This window comes from Colius striatus, chromosome 9 (assembly GCF_028858725.1).
Source record: "Colius striatus isolate bColStr4 chromosome 9, bColStr4.1.hap1, whole genome shotgun sequence".
NCBI classification, from domain to species: domain Eukaryota; kingdom Metazoa; phylum Chordata; class Aves; order Coliiformes; family Coliidae; genus Colius; species Colius striatus.
The window spans coordinates 24,837,147-24,856,253 of record NC_084767.1 but is presented as its reverse complement, the minus strand read 5'-3'; the positions used below and the strand labels follow the sequence as shown (position 1 = coordinate 24,856,253).

Here is a 19,107-nt window from a genome sequence, read left to right as displayed (position 1 = left end):
AAACCTTCCACACTTCTCTCCAGCTTTGCCTTTGCAAGCCTCGATGACTTTCCCCTGGATTTCAGGTCGTCTCGTGGCTCTGGCGAGTTCCGCAACTTGAGTTTGGGCAGCTCTCCAGCCTGGGGGCCACGGCGGCAGCATTACCTTCCATCACGAGGGAGAGCAGCTGCTTTCCAAGGGTGCCGATGGTACAGTTTGTCTCTGGACCTGAGATGCAGCACTCTGCCTAATGTAACCTTCATCTCAAGGCGTTATGGAAATAAGGTTTGACAATATAGCAGCGTGTTTTCACAGTTAATGTTTACAGTGAGACTAATCGCCCGAAAGGGGTATTGTTATGCATTTTATCCAAATAAACCCCCTAATTTCTCCCTCTTCCTGTTGACATCGTGTTTTTCTGACCATCAAGAATCTTTCTTTTAGTGGTTTCTGGAGAAATAGCTTTACAATGACGCCTAATGACAGAGCAGCCGAATTGCAAGGAGATCGATGTTTAATATAACACGCGAGGCACGAGCTCTGGGCGCCCCTTCCCCAGAATCAGCCCGGGCGGGGGGAAGACGTGAAGTTCTCCTAACGCAGCGGTGTGGGTTTCTCCTGCAGCCCCCGCGCCGGTGGCTGCTGGGGCCGGCGGCAGGCGCGGGCGCTGTCGGGGCGGGCGGGCGCCCGGCGGAGCCGCGAGCGGGGAAGCGGCGCCCGCCGGGACGAACGGCGGCCGCCTGAAGGGGGTGGCGGCGCCCCGCGCACACAGCGCTGCTCGCGGACGCAGCGCGCCGCTCCGCGCCATGGCCCGCCCGCGCTGAGGGCCGCGGGGCCTCCGCGCTCCGCCGACGCATTTATCCCCTCTCCGCTTCCCCTGCCGTCTTTCTTTTTATTTTTCCCCCCCTCTCTCCCCCTCCCCCCTCCTTCCCCAAAGATTTTAGTAATAATAGGCGGGGGAGCGCGGAGCAGCGCGGCGTGGGCATGGGGGGGTCCCTCTCAGGGGAGCGGGGCCCGGCGGGGGGGTTGCCCGCCCGCCGCCCGCGGGGCTCCTCCACCCTCCATCTCCCGCCTGCCCACAGCCTAACCAGCCCCCTCTCCCCTCGCCTCCCCCGCCGTGGCAAATCTTGAATCGCAAGAGACCCGCTGGGCATAGGGAGGGGATATATATATGGGGTGGGTTTTTTTGCTCTTCCGCCCCCCCGCCTCAAGACCTGAGGAAATCCAACCCAAGTTCGCCGCGATGACTGTGCTGCTGGCATCGGGGTTTCTCCGCGGCATCCCTGCCTCTGGACCGCCTCGCCGCTGCTCGCTCTGAATCCCGAGCACTGGGTTAAAGCTTAATTCTCATGTTGTGGTTGCTGGGCTGCCGCTTTCCCGTGTTTGGCGATGGGAGGTGGAGGAAAAGGGATTGTCCGTGAGTCAACACTGAAAATGTGATTAGGAGGAACTGCTTTCACTAATCTCTTTCTAACCTTTTAGTCCATGTTGGCCTGTGACCCCTGTCAGCTTTCAGATCAAGCTTGATTAGGTAAGTGTAAATTATTCACTTGGGTTGAGGGAAGGAGGAGGGAAACGTTTTACTTAGGAGACTTACTTACAGTCTTGGCCTCTCTCATGATGAGAAATGATGAGAAAGTTCAGCTGAAAACTAATTCTGAGCTGAGCCGCATTTTGTTTACTTGTTGAAATCTGTCCGTGCAAGACGCCTGCAGTCTGTCTGGTTTCCAGTGTCACCGCTGAGGCGGGATCTTGCGAATTGCTGTGGGACATCTCAGACACTATAGCAAATTACAGTGGTCTTATTTATGGTCTTTGGAGAACTTTTAAAATTTATTTTCTAATTTGGAGAGCTTCCTTATCAAACTTCAACAATTTCTCTCAATGGTTTCACATTTCCTCAGGCATGAATTACTTCATTTGCTTCTGCTTGTGTTTTTTTTTCCCCTAAATAGCCACCAATCTGCAATGTTGCAACCTACCTGTAGCATTTGGGTGGACAAGATTCTCTGTTCTGGAAATACGTAAAGCAACCATGTCTGCATAAATCAGTTGATTTCCAAACAACATGTTATTATAGGTATTGCTGATAGTAGTAACAGGGTGCATAGTCCTTGTGAAGGAAACGTAGCTAGTACTTCAATTAAGAAGATATCTTTTGGATTTGATAAAGCTTGTGTAATATCCGGTGTCTCCCTTTGTTGTGGCTTCAGAAAAACTGCTTTGTCAACAGGATCCCTTAGCTGCTTCCCTAGGATTAAAGCTGTCTCCTCCTGCTGCTGCTTTTTTGATTCAATTAAAGGAGAATTAATTGCTGAACATCTGCAGTCCACCAAAAATCCTGATACATAAAAATAGCTCCGGGGGGGGGGGGGAGTGGGGGGAGATTAATGTATGTTTGTATATACCATGTGTATAAACTGTGTGCACACCTTGGGAACAGAGGAAGCGAAGGAGAGACACACATCCAAACATTTTTGGTTTGTGCCATCAATTTCCTCAATCCACATAATGCTCATAATTCATCTCATTTAAAAGTTTTCTGTAATACTTTGCACAGTGTTAAGAAAGGTCAAAAAACAATTTGCTGCTGGGGTTGCACTGACTATTGGCAGGCAGGAGAGACAGTGTGTTGGCGGCAGTGATGTGGCACCGCGACTGGCAGCCGGTAGTGCACCCAAGGCACACACACCAGGAGCTTTCGCCTGGAGCTGATTCTCTGGAGGGCAGTGCAAAGCTTCTCTGCCTCTCTGGGTCAGCCCTCAGCTCAACTGCTTCCGTAGAGCTCTGCAAAGGTCAGGCCATGCTGCATCGCTTCCAAAGTTCTCGTTAATCGGGCAAACATGTTTCAGCAGCTTCATGCATTACAGAGGCAGTGAACATCCTACTCTCTGCATTTCTCTCTGGGAAATACTGAAATGCTGAATAATAGAGGAGGTGAATAACATCTTTGCTTCTGTCAGGATTATATGTTCCTGCTTCAGGCTGGGCTGTGTTGGGAGCCCGGGTAGTCCCTCTTCCTCGTTAGAAATATAAAGTTTTGTGCTATTCTACCTCTCAAAGACCAAGTATGACCCAGCACTATCTGTCATATCAGATGCAGATTGTCTACTTACAAATGATGCTTATCTCATTTTTCAACTCAGGTTTCCCACCTCAGTTTAATGAAGTAAGCTGCGCACCATAGATGGTGCAGAGGGACAGTGGGCACAGCAGAAGGTTAAGACCATGGTGAAACTTTGGTTCAAGTCACTCTGAGCTGCCCATCACTACAGGATTTCAGGCTGCTAGTTTAATTTCTGGGGCATCAGAAAATTCAACTGCGTGAGTGAAGAAAGTAAAAATTAGATGATTGTGTGACCCACCAGAGGTATTTTGTGGGCATGTGCTTACAGGCATGTGTGTCTAATTTATGTGTTGCATATGCTTCATTCTCTTTAACAGTAATTGAGAAGGGGCTTAATTCAAATGAAATTAATTAGTTATCTGTGCAGTTTGAAAGTCTTGATTTATTCTTGGATGCTGTTCAAAGCTATGGCCTTTGTAAGTCAGTATTCCTTAGAATTTTGAGTTTGTCCTCACTTAAAAAAAATATTTGTTTTCAGACCAGGACACTGATCTCCCTATGGAAGCAGCTGTTTCTATCTCACACTGAGATCCCATGGAGAAGCTGAGGAGGGGAATGGCTCTTCATATCCATGAAGCCTGGATACTTCTGTTTGTAATCCCTGCTTTGGTCACTCCAGCTGCCATCAGTCATGAAGACTACCCTGCTGATGAAGGGGACCAGACTTCCAGTAATGACAATCTGATCTTTGATGACTACCGAGGGAAGGGATGTGTGGATGACAGTGGCTTTGTGTACAAACTGGGAGAACGTTTTTTCCCAGGACATTCCAACTGTCCTTGTGTCTGTACTGAGGATGGACCTGTTTGCGATCAACCAGAATGCCCTAAAATCCACCCAAAGTGTACAAAAGTGGAACACAATGGATGCTGTCCAGAATGCAAAGAAGTGAAAAACTTTTGCGAGTATCATGGGAAAAATTACAAAATTTTGGAGGAATTTAAGGTACAAAACCCTTTCTTTAGTACTTAGTATGCTGTAGGAATTGTTTTTCTGTTGGGGACTCTCAGAGACACTCGGTATTTGCTTACTGCTCCTAAGTGATGCCAAAGCTGAAGTCATTTTTAGCTGTGATGCAGCTCTGGCTGATGTAAAAGCTGCCACCTCTCCCCTTTTATGTGCACTCACTGAAGGCCAGTGGTCAGTCAGAAGCCTCTATGTGAAATGCCAGCCCTCTGGATCTGCTGCTCCAGAAAACCTCCTCCATTGCTTGTTGCATGAGTCAGGTTGGACTACCAATGGTATAAGTAAAAATGCTTGTAAACCAATACTGAGTGCTCTTTAAGAACCCCTTTTCCATTTTGGATGGAAAAATTTGATGACATGGTGCTGAGAGTTGTTACTCATAACTGTTAAGATAATGTGAGTAAGCAGATTGCAAGCTATATTTAATATTTTCATTTCAGTTGTGGCAAGGCTGTCCAGAATGGCAGAAGATTAATTTCTAGGTGGATGACTGTCTCAAGTAATGAGAAATGTAGGGTTTGTAATGGTTGCGTTTCTATTAGGAATGTTGTAAAGAAATATTTCTGGAATATAACTTAAAAATGAGACCACATTTTCAAAACCCATTACCCTTGCACAACCTGCATCTCTCATTCTAATGAGTCTGATTGCATGTTTTCTATTCTGCTAAGGAAAACAGCATTTCACAGTGAAGAACAGGGTCTGTAAAGGCAATAGGTATGCAGGAGTTTGTCCTCCAGATCACGTGACTTTAAGATTCATACCTCCGTAATTAACGACAGACTATAACTCTTCATGGCTGTGTGCCTGATCTCATTATACACTTGCCAATTTATTTTCTTTACTGACAATGAAAATACTTACCTCTCTATAGGTCTGTGTACTTCCCAAGTTCTCAGTAACAGATCACAATTCCCTTTTTTTCCCAGACAATGTCATTTTCCATTTAGTTCCTTTCTTTGTGGGTGCTTTAAATTCATCTTTGTCCACCTGTAATTGCACTTATACAGTTATGGGCATGTATGGGCACTCAGTGTGGGCAAGACAGTTTAATGTCATAGACTCAAGGCAAAACAAGTACATGAGGAACAGTTGCTTGAGGGCCATCCTGGCCAACCTATTCTCTGCTTTGCTGAGAAATGTGAAGATGCTGGTCTTGTGACCTGTTTAACTAACAGTTTCTTCTTGGCCTAGGAAGACCTAGCCCAACTTCATCCTGTGAGTGTGCTTCAGTGGTCCCATTTAAACTGCTGTTGTGCCAGGTGGTGAAATATTCCACCTAGGTGGAATTCTGACATGCAATCAGGTTCTTATGTGAGAGTTCTAAGGGCTCTTTTTGGAGAGATTTTAGGAAGGAGAAAGTACTAAGGACTGTGTTTGGAGAGATTTCAGTGGGAGAATAATGAGATGGATCTTCTCATTAAATTGTGTTTTTATGTGAATGAAGTACAAAATTACTAATCCTTTTTCCTGAAAGAAATAATTGGACCCCCTGATAACAGATTAAAGGAGAGAGAAAAAGAATTTAGGGGAGAAAGGCTATTAGAGTTAGAGCAATCTGGTTCATTGTTTTCTGTGTTCAAAAACTGTGGAGTGTTGTGGGAAGCATAGTTCCAGTATCCTCAGAGAAACACAAAGCAAAGAATGGCACGTCAGTCTAGGATACATTTGCCAGTCCAGGACTAATGTGAGATCCTTTAGACTTAATTTAGTTGATAGTCAAGCTTTTAACCTGGACCCGTGTTTTGCTGAGAGGTCAATACCTTATGGAGTATGGCAGGAACAATTTCTTTTTAATATATGTGTTTACCTAGAATAAGTAGTGAAATTGTCTTTTTTTCGTCTAAGTAGTGGAAGAGATTCAGGCAATGGAAGATTACTATGCACTTCCAGACATGTTTTAGGTAGAGAAAGGGCGTACCTGTGAACTATGACTTTATAAATGCTAGAGGAAAGAGAGAACTTCAAGATTCAGGAAACTGCTGCTGTGAAGTGCAATCTTGACTCCATTCAAGCATCCAAGCATTTTGCTGTTTACTTCGACAGAACAAAGATTTTTACCTGCAGTCTCCACTGATGAAATTCTGAGCAGTTTGTAGGTTTTACAGACTCTGAGCTCTCTCTTCCCTCATTCTGTTGGATTTATGTCTGCAGACTTTATCGAGTCCATTCCTCATGCATTGAAGTCAAAGGGGAAAGACTTTCTCCAGACTCAAAATCAGACTGTTTTCAGTGGAAACAAACATTGTTTTGTGTGGGCTAGTAACTCCACTTGATTTACTTTTGCTAATATGTAGGTTCCAAATCATCATCCATAGAAGGGCTTGTCACTGCTTAGTTACAGCTGAAATTAGCCTCCATTTAAAAATCTTTTCAAGCATGTGTCTCTCCGCATGTGCTGGGACTGACTCGTCTTGCCTGATCATCACTGCCTGATCTTTCACAAATTAGGATTTTTTTCTTTCTCTATATTTTTTTTTTCTAGGATTAAACAAAGTCTGTGGGAGCTTTCCATTTGGGAGAATTTTCCTGTCTTGTTTGTAGATTTCTATTTAGGTTTTGGGTGAGAAATCCAAATGTGATTTACTCTTTTCTTACCACTGAAAGTAACTGTGACTATCTTGGGGTAAAGGAGTAGTTGTAAAGGCCTACTTTTTGAATGTTTCATTTTCTTCTAGTGAAATCATAGTTCACTAGGTACCTAAGATTTTTTTGACTCACAACAGTCATAAGCAAAATATAAACATGACAACAAGGCATCTAGCCTAGACAGCTGTCCAAATGTTTACGCTGGTGCCCCTGAATCGTTAACACATGCAAATTAAATGCAGAACTGAAGTTCAATTGTACATCTAAACCCATTAGTAGTTTTCCTTGTATCCTTTCATAAAACCTTGTGTCACTGACAGATGGTTTAGTAACCCCATGCAGCATCCTGATAACTTTGTTATGGGTCCTGGGAGATCTTTGTGGGTTTCAAGCTCCAGCTGCCCATTAGGAGCTTGCCTCATCCCCTTGCTTTGCCTGGGATGTATCCCCAACTTTGGCCGAGGCTGCAGCTCCACCTGGAAACCATGTCAGGAAAGATCTGCATGGTCTTCCTAATGTGAATCAAGATCCTACTCAAACGTGTTGACTATGTAGACTGTTGCTACATGTTCAGGATTTTGACTCCCGTGGAGCAGTATGCAGGAGAAAGGGGAGATCTGGTGGCTTTTACTGGGATCCCTCTATCTAATTCACAACCTTGTTTTCCACTTCTCTCCTTGTCAGCCTCAAATCTGGTCTTTTGGGTCTCCTCCTGTCCTGTCCTGTCCCTCTCAGAGGCAAATGCAGGGTGATGGGCAATGCCTGCAGGGAAAGTGTGAAGGACACTGCATGTCTGAGGCAATCTCTGTTTTCTCCTGAAAGATCTAACGGGGACTCTTGGGGTCATTTAGCAACTTGCTTTTTTTCCAACACATCAGCTGTGTTTTGATTTCAATGCTGGGGGTTACGGTCTGAGTCTCAAGTGCTCTGAGCTCATCTGTAGTAGCAGAGATCTTTCAGGAAGGTTGTTAACCTTCCCCTTTTTTCCCAGAGAGAGAAAACAAGCAAACAACAACTCTGAGAGCGGTCTCAGTTATTGTAAGTACACATGATTTTGTTTTAAATAAATGTTCCCAGTCAGCAGCTTATGTAAACTTAAGGAGACAGTGTACAGCCAGCGTGATGGATGTTCATTGGCAGCGATGGAGGAATCGTGCAAATGTCATTGAGACAACAGTTTTCCCAAGTGCTGATTGGTTTTTACTCTTCTGCATAACTTTTACAGTAAAGCAGGTGCCTGCCAAGGTTTGAGGAATGCATTTTACAGCATGGCTTAAGGTACATTTGTAGCCAGAGTTAGCAGCCATTTGAAGAGGATTAGGTTGTCAGTTTGAAAAGTCCATAATCACTTCTGTATTTCCTAGATCTCTCATCAACTCCACATAGGCATATCCAGAATGACCTTCTTGCTATGGACCTAAACAAATATGTAGCAAAATGCCATTGCTGCAAAATGAAAGATCGGTTCACAAGAGATGGTCAAGCTGACATCTCGAAGTGTTCTCTTCATCTTAGACCCTTCATGCAGGAACTGCTCCCTGTCCCCACAGGAGAATCAGTCCTGGTGACCACGTTTTTGGTAACATGGTGCCATCCTTCTCAGAGTAAATGGCAGACATTTTCTGGCCGCAGACATTCAAATATCTCCACTTGCCTTCCTGGTAATAATGCAGGTCAGAAGAGCGGCTTCAACTTGCAGTTGTGAACTTGAGCTTGGAAACAACTGTGAAATTCAAGGACATTTTTTAGGTTCTCGTCAGTCGCTGCCCTGCATTTTGCCAAGCACAGAGCTGCAATTTCTTCCAGCCATTGGCTCTGCCAGTTCTTAACTTCTGCTGCTGCTTTTCATCTGCCTGCCCTTCCCAATGACTTCTCCACCTCCTCGTCTTCTCTCCTTCCAGCTGCACTGCTCTCAAACCTATCCTCACTGCAAAATTCCCTAGATGGTGCCTCAGTGTTCGTCTCTTGCAACAAGCACAAGTGTGGAGAGAAAGGAGAACAACCCCTGCCCCTGGGTGGGCCTCTGCACTGTGAGAAGGTAAAAAAAAGCCAGGAAAGGGGAAATTTTAGCTTCATTCTAGGGCAGAATCTCTACTAACTTGAAAAAAAGCCAGGATTTCACTGAGGGAGTTCTACTTTATTTTTCTTTCCCATGTTTCCTGCCACTATATCTTAAGTTCGTTGCTTTGTTTTGTTCTCAAATCACCTGTAATCCTTCATCTAGGGCTTTTGCATCTCACTGACTTTATCTCGTCTTGTGCGGTACTTGGCACAGTAGGACACAATAGGCACAGTAGGGTCACAGCTCTAACAGGGATCTTTGGGATATAATCAGAATCCAAAATAAATGAGGGACTATATAAGCATAGCATTATCATATGCTAATTCTCAGGTCATTATAGAAACTTTTACTTCAGACTAGGGGCACTCCTCTGTTTTATGAAAGTGCAGATTCCTGGTGAATCCTGGAAAGCACTCAGATCATGACAAGCCAATCATTTCAAGAACTAGCAATATTAAACCTTTTGGTAGTATACTAAACCAGTCATCCAATTCACTAGCAGGTTTTAGATCTTTACTCAAGAATTCCAAGAAACTGATTACTAACCCAAGCCAGCATGGGGCCCCAATTTTAATATTGCTGTTTTTCTCTCCAAGATATGTGCAGCAGATTTTTTTTTCTACTATGGCTCAAACAAATGTACCTTTTTTCTTTTTTTTTTCCCTTCTTCCTCTTGTGTGTTCTGCAATTTCACATACAGCTAGAAAATCATAATACAAAAGAAATTTTCAATAACGTGCTTGTGCTTTAATAAAAGGAGCCATGAACAATGCCAGTGCTGAAGATAGCATACAGCCATTGAAATCAGACAGGGGAAACAGAACATCAGTCAGATGGAAAAGTATGATTTATTATCTCCCTCCTGGCAAAATTACAGTGACAATGTCTATGCAAAGGAATCTGAAATTACTGACTTACTGTGTTTCTGTCATAATTTGTACCAAGAAAACATACTGAAATAGATAGGCATCTCACATAGAGATCTATAGAGATAGCTATATTTTGAATTATGTTATATACTTAGTTGTACTGATTCTATAACATATATATTACGTTATGCACAAGTATATTATTACAGTAGGTAAAAGAAGATGTGTTGTATTCAGAATTTGGCTACAAAAAACCCATGCTGTTGTTTTCCCCAGATGACAGTAATATGTGGAGGCCCCAAAAGCTTAGAGCTCAGTGGTGCTGGCTGCACTACACACATACTCTCTCAAAGCTCCCCATTGGAATGCATAAGACGTGAAACTTGAGCATCAGCATGATTCAAAATCACCAGGAATTAGGCATAAGCCCCATGTTTTAGTCACAGTCTGCTGGTGCAGGAGTGCTGTGCAGAGTTTGGTCTATATGTGCAAAAGCAAAGGACTGGTATTTTTCCAGTAATTATGACCAAGGAAGCAACATGTGCCCACCAAAGCTGTGGCTGAGCTCATAGATACTTGCTCCAGGAAACAGTCCATCAACCCTGCTTGCTTCCAGAATTGGGGGTTGTCCAGAGAGAGGAGGTATCTCTGCAAAGCCAGAAAAGAGACTGTGGCACTTTCTCCCCCTTCCATTGCTGCTGGATCCATGCTGTTAAGAAAATGGGATGTGCAGTTACCAGCTCCTTCCAAGAGTGATAAAATCAAGTCTGAGGCTTCATCACTGTTCCAGACAATGCCTGATGGGGCCTTGGAGAGAAGTGTTCATCCCTTGACTCTCCCCAGCTCCGTCCACCTCTGTTGCCCAAGATGTTTCCATAGGGCTCGTGAGTGGGAGGTCCTCAGGTCGTCAGCTTGTGAAGAAGGATATAGTCTGTAGAAATGTTAACATATCATTGGTGAGAAGTTTTCTAGACAACCATTTCCTAACAGAGCGAGGGGAAGTTGGGGAAGGAGTTTGGGGCATCACATTTTTGTATGTAGTGACAGGACAAGGGGTAATGGAGGGAAGATGGAACACAAAAAGTTCCATTTGTTTTACTGTAAGGGTGAGGGACATCTGGCCCAGGCTGCCCAGGGAGAGTGTGGAGTCTCCTTCTATGGAGGTTTTTAAAACCCACCTGGACGCATTCCTGTGTGACCTGATCTAGGTGGGCCTGCTTTGGCAAGGGGGCTGGACTAGATGATCTCAAAAAGTCCTTTCCAACCCCTACCTATGATTCTAAGTGCAGGTGTGTGTTTCTTGCTGCAGGAGTGTGTTTTATTCAGAACTGTGATAATTAAAAACGATGCTCATTTAGCTTATTGTCCTAGTTACTGTTTTTAAGACTATAATTAGATAAGTCATGTAGTGTCAATGCTCAGTGTAGTTCTAAAATAAAAATACAGGGAGCATTAGAAGGGAGCATATTGGTGTGCCAGTGAGACACGGGAGATCCCACTGCAGTACCATGGGCAGGTACTGTGTTTGCTTAGGGCAAAAGAGGTGCAAAATGTTTCAAAATGTTGAGGCTGACAGTGATACAGCATTGAAATCTGCAGTGTGGGGCCTACACTCCCCACTCACACTTTGCCATGACCCAGCCATCAGTCACTCACCTGGCTGATTATTTCCAGCTGCCTGAGCTTCATGGGGACACGGAGCTTGTCTCCAGCCAATGCAGATTGACTCTAAAGGTTGCATTCAATTTGGCCAAACAGCCATCATCTGACTATGTTGTGAGTAAAGGAGTCACGGGGCCAAACCTGTACTGGCCTGTACGCTGGCTGGGGAAAGTGCATCTGATGATCCAGACATAAAATTACAGGAGAAGGAGTGGGACCAAGATCCAAATCTCCTCCTCAGTGATGGCTGGTTGTGTTGTACCTACCTCCTTGATATAAATGCAGTACTGTATCAGTATGGAGAGCTGATCTTGCCACCTTCTCCCATCTTCTGGAGTGAATGAAGAAGGAAGTAGCAGATTCAGGTATAAGGAAAACACATGTAAAACCATCTAAAACATCTTTCTGACCAGGTCCTTGGTTCCTTTCTTCCTGCCCAGGAGGCTTTCTCCTAGATAAGGCTCCTTCATCACAAGAGCCGACACGGAGGGAACAGAGAGCAGGAAGCTGGAAGCTGGTCTCGCTTTCCCCACTGATATTAAAAGCTTAGCAAGTGTGAAGCACACACAAACATTTTGTCTGTGTCCAAATAGGGCTGTGCATCACCCATGGAAACCACAGTCCCATCTTTCATATCTGTAATCTTTCAAAGGGATTCCCATTCCTTGTGCACTAGGCATGTCTGAACTAAGAAACTGTTGTGGTAGTTATTAAAATTATCACCAAAGTAATAGAGAACTCCAGTCTCCTCAGCCCCAGGGTGAGATGCAACTATTGTAAGGAATGAAATGAGACATGTATCAAAACAAGAAGAGTGTTCTTATGAAAGAAGTGCAAAGTCATGTTGTTACAGAAAGCTCCACTGCTGCTCTCAGGAGAGAAGAGTAACCACAAGACTGCAGATACACAGCTCCTGTCAAAAAAGGGCCAAGGCTCATCTCAAGGTTTTCTCTCTCTCATCAGCTAATGGAGGAGTCACTCTCCAGATCCAGACGTGATTCCAGAAGCCTTTTAAACCCATCAGGTTTTGTGGCACATTGCAAATACATGAGCACAAAGCTCCTAATGCCATCACAATCCTGGATTATCAGTTGTGGGCACAGGATACCCACAGTGAGACACATCTTCTGTGCTGCTCTCCTTCATCTAGCTTACTGCTCTGCAGTAGCTCCCCAGGAATTTTTACAAAAAGATCACAAGGATAATGTTGTTTCCAGATATGGACAAGCATGATCTGGAGCTGAGGAGAGGAAAGACATACCTGACCTGGGAGGAATTACAGCATGTTTTTGCCTCTCCGTGTCCAGAATCCAAGCCTAGTCATCTGCCTGCTGGAAAGGTTGTTGTAACTATGATCAGAGCAACAGTCATGGGTAACTAATACTGAGTCTTGTTCAAAGAGCTGCAGTATCTCTAAACTAAGAAAACAGGCAAGTCATCTTCATCCTCCTCATGATGGGGCTGCTTTGAGTAGAGGATGGAGTCACCATTTACAGAAAGTGTTTACAGTAATGTATTTGCGTCTCTCTTGTCCTTTCTGTTGAGTGACAAATTTGCAATATGCAGCCTCAAATACGTGGTATTGGTGTGTGTAGTGGGAGCTCCCTCAGAAATATAAGGCCTCAGCATCCACTTCTGCTACTTCTTGGGAGCCAGCTCTTTGTTTTAGCCAATCTGCAGTATGGTGCAAGCATTTTTCATATTTTGGATGGCACAGTTCATTTGTATTGCTAGTGCTCCATATAGGTAGGATACAGCTCCAGTTTTTCACTGCAAATAAATTCTCTAATGACTTAGTAGGTTTTTTCCTGTTGCGAAATCATTTGCAACCTGATGGTGTTCTCAGTGATTGTACTTGTCTATAATCAATCACCAGATTGTTTATTTGAGTAACTTTCCACCTGTGGAAAATCCAAGTCATTATGGTTTCTGTAGCATAACTGATACTGTGTTTCCACTAGCTGGATGGGGGATTTTTGTTTTTTTAAGTTACAAAATTGAGAGACATTTTTGCCTCATGTAAGTTCTTGCATTGGCACATATTTACACACACACACACACACAAAGAGCCGTTTACCAAAATTTTAACACCATTTAGACAGTTATTTATGCTCTGCTAATAGTAAAGGCAAAGTGAGCAGCCCAGAGGAGAAATGGGCTGATTTCAGCCTCTCCTTCAGGTGAGATTCACTAGCTAGTCTGTTCTCCACAGTTTGGCATAGTCAAAATTTCTCAGCATAAAGCTTTCTCTGAACTTTTCTGCAATCCCCTGCTAATCTGCCTGAGATCACAGGCAATTTCAATAACAATGAAAATGATTCTAATTTCGACTCCAGGAGTATCTTCAGTGAATGCTATCCCGGTTTCTTTTTTATTCCTCTCCCCTGGTTTATGACTTCCCACCTCAGTCACAATGCGGAAACTGGTTTTGCCTCTGATTTTATTCATCAGGTCCTTTTTAACTTTCTTCCTTTTCTTGCTTCCTGCCAATAAATTCACCACCTGAAACTGTAAGCTACAAAAATAATTTCCATCAGAATTGCCATTGTCCTTAGTGTCATTAAAAGTTACAGCTACTCTTAAGATATAAGTGCCCAATTTGACAGAATTCACTTTACATTGTTCTGCTTTCCCTGCTGTTTTATCTGCATAGAGCAGGATGCTATCAGTTGAGCCTGTCTGATGGAGGAGGCTGTGATTATCCATATGAGCGCTAGCACAGTCTCTGGAAAACTGAAAGGTGGAGTGGTTTGCAGCAGCTATGGTTTTCAGCTTTCCTTCCCTTGGAGTCCATCACTCACAGGGGATAGGACACATCCATTCCTTCCCAGGAACATGTAGGCAGGAGGTACATGTGAACACAGCTAGTGAATCAGAATCTATGGCGAAGTACTGACAAATGTGTGCACAAGTCCCAGATTTAGATCCTTGCATTCAAACTCACCTTGCCACCGGTAGAAATGGAGATGTTGGCATCTCCTTCTCTGTAAGGAGTTTATGCATCTTTGTCTAAGATGTTCTCGAAGGGAGAGAAAGCATTGCCACTCTGTATTCAATAAAACTACCATGAAAAGTATTTTTTCCCTTTGCAATTTCGTCTAGAAAAGTTACATACCTGTGCACTGTTCCTTTGTGGTGTCTGAAGGATGTAGGAGCCACCATGCCTGATTAAGTTTTGCAGTGATCCTGGCATGTGTCCTGCATTTGCCTTGTTGATGGATCCTTATGTTTCTATGGGGCTTAGAAAACAAGACTACTGCCTTCCTTTCTAAGTTATACACCACTTCATATTCCAGTCAGCCAAGCAGAATTCTCCAGTCATTCTGCTTGTTTTGTAAATATACCTGTTTGACCGTGAAAAGCATCACAGGTCCCATTAGCAGTTCTGCACAATTCAGTGGACAGCTTTCTGTTGTCTTCTGCTAAGTTGAACAGCCCCTGCATGGTGATAGGTTGTGTCTATTGTAACATGATTAGATGGTTGCAAACACTCAGGTGAAGCTTTTCTGTTTCCTTTTTCAAAAGAAATGTCAAGTATTTGTGATGTAATAGTTGTAATGTTTGTATTGCTCTGTGGTTGTTTGCTAGTAGCTGCATGTAATCGCTGAAGGGCTGTCATGTGATAGACAGAACAAGAACATGGTCCTTGTGTGCCCGACTTGATGGGACCTCTCAATGAGATGAAGTTTTTTAGTATGGGATTATGGGACATTCTTGTACAAATACCCTCTTTAAGCTTAGCTGAAGAGTGTAGGACGGAAGGAAACGAGCAGCCCAATAAATCCTGATAACTAGATCTCAGAACAGGTGACTAGAGGGCAGTTGCAAGAATTTGCAGTAGCTTTAAACAGCCTGTACGCTAGGTCCAGCAAAGATGTAAACCTTCTTCCATGAAGCTGAAAACTCAGGCATGAAAAAAGCAGGATACAATTCAAAGTCCATTCTTGAAAAGGTGAGGAGAGGTCCCCAGTCTCAGAAGTGGCTGTGCTAAACGTGCCTGGAGGAAATCAGGAGTTGGCATCTCAATTCGTAAAATGAGAAGTCTCAAGGAGTAACAGGCCTGTGTGCAGTCTTTAAATCCACTGGCTCTTGAAATACTTAGGTGCCAAATAACAATTTGTTGTCAGAAGGCTGCTTGGAAAATGGAAACTGTTTTCCCAGCTCCTGGAGGGATATAAGCCTCAAAGCCACAGTCTGAGTGAAGCCTGCGGAGTAAACACAACTGATCACAGGAGACTGCAGCCTTAAAACTCTCTCTGAGATCTCTTTTGAGCTGAGTGACAGCACACATAGAGGACTGAAATGAGTGTGCTTGGAAACCAGAGTTAGCCTGGTGAATGTGACGGTAGAGCAAAAACTGAGGAGAGTTGCTTCTGATTGACAGAACAGGTAAAGAAAAAGTATCAGTCAGATGTCATCTTCAGAGTTTTCCATTTATCTTAAGTAAATCACTCCCTTTCCCCCTCTCCAGAGATGTTTGCGTAGAAGCAGCTAAGAGAGATTGACAGGCAGATGTGCAGACAGAGAAATCCTTATTGGAGGCAGGGGAGAGGCAGGCTGAAGTATAATGTTTCGTATATGTATATATGCTTCCTCCATTCACTCAGGGAGAATATGTACTACTCAGTAATAAGCTTTTGCAGGGCAATCTACATATTATAGAGAAGTCTTTCACATGTTTGGGACAGCAGAGAGGTAGCTTAGGGTACTATAGTTGTGGACAAGGCATGAGCTAGGAGTGAAATACAGGTGAGGTTCAGTAAGTATTTGAGACAAGAATTTCTGTGACTAAATGAGATGGCTCAGGTGCAGTAAAGCTTAGGTTTTGCAGAAGCTTCATGCAAGATCTTGCCTAAAACCTTGAAATATTGTGTATCTGTTATTTGTGTGATTGTACCAGCTGCCTTGGGCAAAAAAATAGGTCTCTTCAGCTGTAGAAAAGTACAAAGGAGTAGATTTAAAGTTTTGAATGCAGTTTTCGATTATCTTTTCTCCATCTCTCCCTTAAGTTTGGGAAGAATTAATATTTTAGGCTATTTTCCTGAAGAATTGTTCGATCATGCAATCTCTCTATCTGCCCACCAGTCCTTCTGGATAATTTGAGGGCCTGCTGGAGACTTGAAGTGTAGACCTCTCAGAGGTGTGAAATTCTGTGGTTTTCTGAAAATTAGGAGCTGATTGAAGAAGGACTCACATGAGCCCCTTGAGAGAGGAAGCCTCTTATCACTGTGAGGAATGGCTGGATGATGTTACCAATCATAATTCCTACATGTGCTGACATACGCTTCCTAAAAGAAGGTGAAAGTGGCAAGGAGCTGGTGTGTGTGGGAGTGAGAGTGAAGATAAGGAGATATAGTATCCACATCTTGTTTGGCTTCCTGATTTCCCCTGATCAGGCTGTGTCTTGTTTTTTCATTGTTTCCTTTGTTGGCTTTTTCGTGTGTTTGTTTATATCATCTATCAAGTTTATCATTATGTGCTCATGCACATAAAATCTTTATTAGCCACACGTATTCTCTGTTTTAATTTTCCTTCCTTCTTTGTTAACAAACTCTGCTGATTGCAGATGTTTCCCATTTAACAGCACCTGAGACTTAAGATTTTCCAGCCATGATACTGGATGAGTGCTGGCTCCTTTCTCCAGCCACCCCACTGTGCAGGATGGTGCCATCCCCTGGTAGAAGCGAGGAATAAACCTGCTCTCCCAGCCAAACCTGGGGCCACGGTCCTTTAATCAATAGTCCAGAAGAGAAATAGAAGTTAAGCCATGGTCTGTGGTCTCTCGGAAACAACTGGCTGAAGCAGAGGTGAATTGGGGTCAGTGCTGACTGAGAAGGTTGTTTGTGCTCTGTGTCTCGCTTCATCTGTTCTCAAAAGCCCCTGAATGGTGGTTAGATGTTGGCCACATCTGCTTCCCACCAACTTGTCTAGTCATCACCTCTCTACTGGCAACAATATCAAAGAAGATATTTCCTCACTAGTTCTGAGGGTTAGTGCTCTCACCCCAGTTGTAAGTGAAAATTGAGTAAAAAGAGTTTTGGATACTTTGCACCATTTTTTCCAAGTCAAAACACTGTACTGGTGCCTTCTACAAAAATACCCAGTTTGATCCTCTGGTTTTAATGATAGGTCAATTTCTTCAAACATAGCTTGAACCGTTATGGCGGGGCATTGAGAATATCTCTTCCTTTTGGACAATGGTGAGAAGAATGTGTCTGCAACAATATTTATTGAAAACCTTCCTAACAAATCCTTCCCTGGAGAGCCTTCTAAGATTATTCTGCCTTGGACAGGTGAAGTGAATAAATCATCTTCTGGCTCAAGCCTTTTATGATCCTTTAGTCTTAACACTCTTTCTAGAATATCAGGGACACCAATAAAGCGTTTGCACTGTCCATGTGGGTATGGCATAGCCTCTGATTTGTGTCTTCTTCATATTTCAGAAACCTTCTGTATTTTTTTAACCTTGTTTTTCAGCAGAGATGAGAGCTGCTTTTCTGGCACCAGTGTTAGCTACAGTGTTCTGGTGTGCAGTGGCTGCAAAATTTTAAACCACTCCTATGGGGAATAAATCTTTAAATCCAAGTTCTGGGATCTGCAAAGATTGACAGAACTGCCTCAAGAGTCCTGTGAAATGCTCCTAATCATGAGCAGTACTCACCCTGAGACAGAGAGCAAGCAAAGCAGCAGCCTGTGGATGGGAGTGCCATTGACTACAAAAGAGTGACTGCTGTGATCTGGAGACAAATAAGAGCAAATGAGGGAAACAAAAATTTGGGATGTCATTCACTGGTTTCATATTCTTCGTGGGTTCCCAGTTTGTCATTTTAACATTTGGTCTACATAATGCTTGTGCAAATAAATAGAGGGCTTTATTGGCCAATGCCCCATGGTTATTTCATGAAAAAGGTATCTCCAGGGAAAATAATATCAGGGATGCAGAGCATATAGGCAGCACTAAAAAGGGGCTCAATCAGTGTGCTTCAGGAAGAGTCCTTTCTGAAAGGGCAAGGGTTTGCATGTCACATCCCAAAGCACATCTCATGAGAGAAAGTACCCAGACATTCATAAGCTAAGTGGACAGAAGAGCTGAAGTCGCTCGTGGAGGGGAACATCTTGAGTAAGAGCCACAGTAAAGGACATTGGCAAGTGAAAAAAATAGACAAAGAAGAGGCAAGAACAAATACCTTGAACTTGATAAGACAGGGAAGAAGAGCTGGCTGAGAAAAGTCTTACTGTTCATGCCAAAGCAGTCTTTTCATTTGCTGACTGCTCATTCCTTGTACCACCAAGGTGTGCTTTCCTTCTTTAATTGTGTGCAGTTCTTCACTCCTTGAAAGCTGCATTCAGTGTCAAGCAACATCACAGTTTATTACAGTGTCATTTTCAGGTTACACTAACAATGCAAAAGCAAAAGATGTGTAGGCCATGTCTCATTTACTCAGTTACAGAGTCATTCGGGGCAGCTTCTAGTTGTGCTGATCATCTTGAAGCTATAGATTGAGCTGCGGTTGTGGAAATGCATCACATATTTTTTATTGTTGCAGCCACTGTAGTAGTGAAGATGGAGACAAGTCCTGAAGGATATGTCAGTGAAAGTCTCCACAAATCACAAGATCTAGTTCTACTACTCCATATAATTAGTGATTAAAATGAGTAAAAACAAAGCAGCAATTTTCTTATTGATCCCTCAGCAAATAGTTATGTCTATTTTCTTCTGTATTGTTTCTTCTTATTTAATAGACTTGAATAAGAAATGTCAGTCAAATGAATTTAGATTCCTGGTGCTTCAGACAGAAATCAAAGCAGAATTGAATGAGGAAAGATAATTAGAGAGTGGAATTCCACCTCCA

The 19,107-nt window shown here is 43.4% G+C and overlaps 1 protein-coding gene and 1 long non-coding RNA gene across 8 annotated transcripts in view; one reads left to right on the top strand and one right to left on the bottom strand.

Moving 5' to 3' along the window:
- Positions 1-753: 753 nt before the first annotated feature.
- The window catches only part of VWC2L (von Willebrand factor C domain containing 2 like), a 58,662-nt gene continuing 40,308 nt past the window's right edge, over positions 754-19,107 (top strand). For all 6 annotated transcript variants that reach the window (XM_062002219.1, XM_062002224.1, XM_062002225.1 and 3 more), the window contains exons 1-2: positions 754-1,510; positions 3,585-4,051. In XM_062002219.1, the coding sequence (XP_061858203.1) occupies positions 3,641-4,051 (411 nt within the window). In that variant the 5' untranslated portion in view covers positions 754-1,510; positions 3,585-3,640. The remainder of the gene's footprint in view (positions 1,511-3,584; positions 4,052-19,107) is intronic.
- Positions 9,448-14,717, bottom strand: LOC133626050 (uncharacterized). Of its 2 annotated transcripts, XR_009819248.1 has the most exons (3): positions 14,370-14,717; positions 11,521-11,585; positions 9,448-10,523 (listed from the first exon to the last, which is right to left on the bottom strand). It is a non-coding gene; the product is annotated as an uncharacterized LOC133626050 (long non-coding RNA). The 2 variants fall into 2 exon arrangements; XR_009819247.1 differs by lacking the exon at positions 11,521-11,585.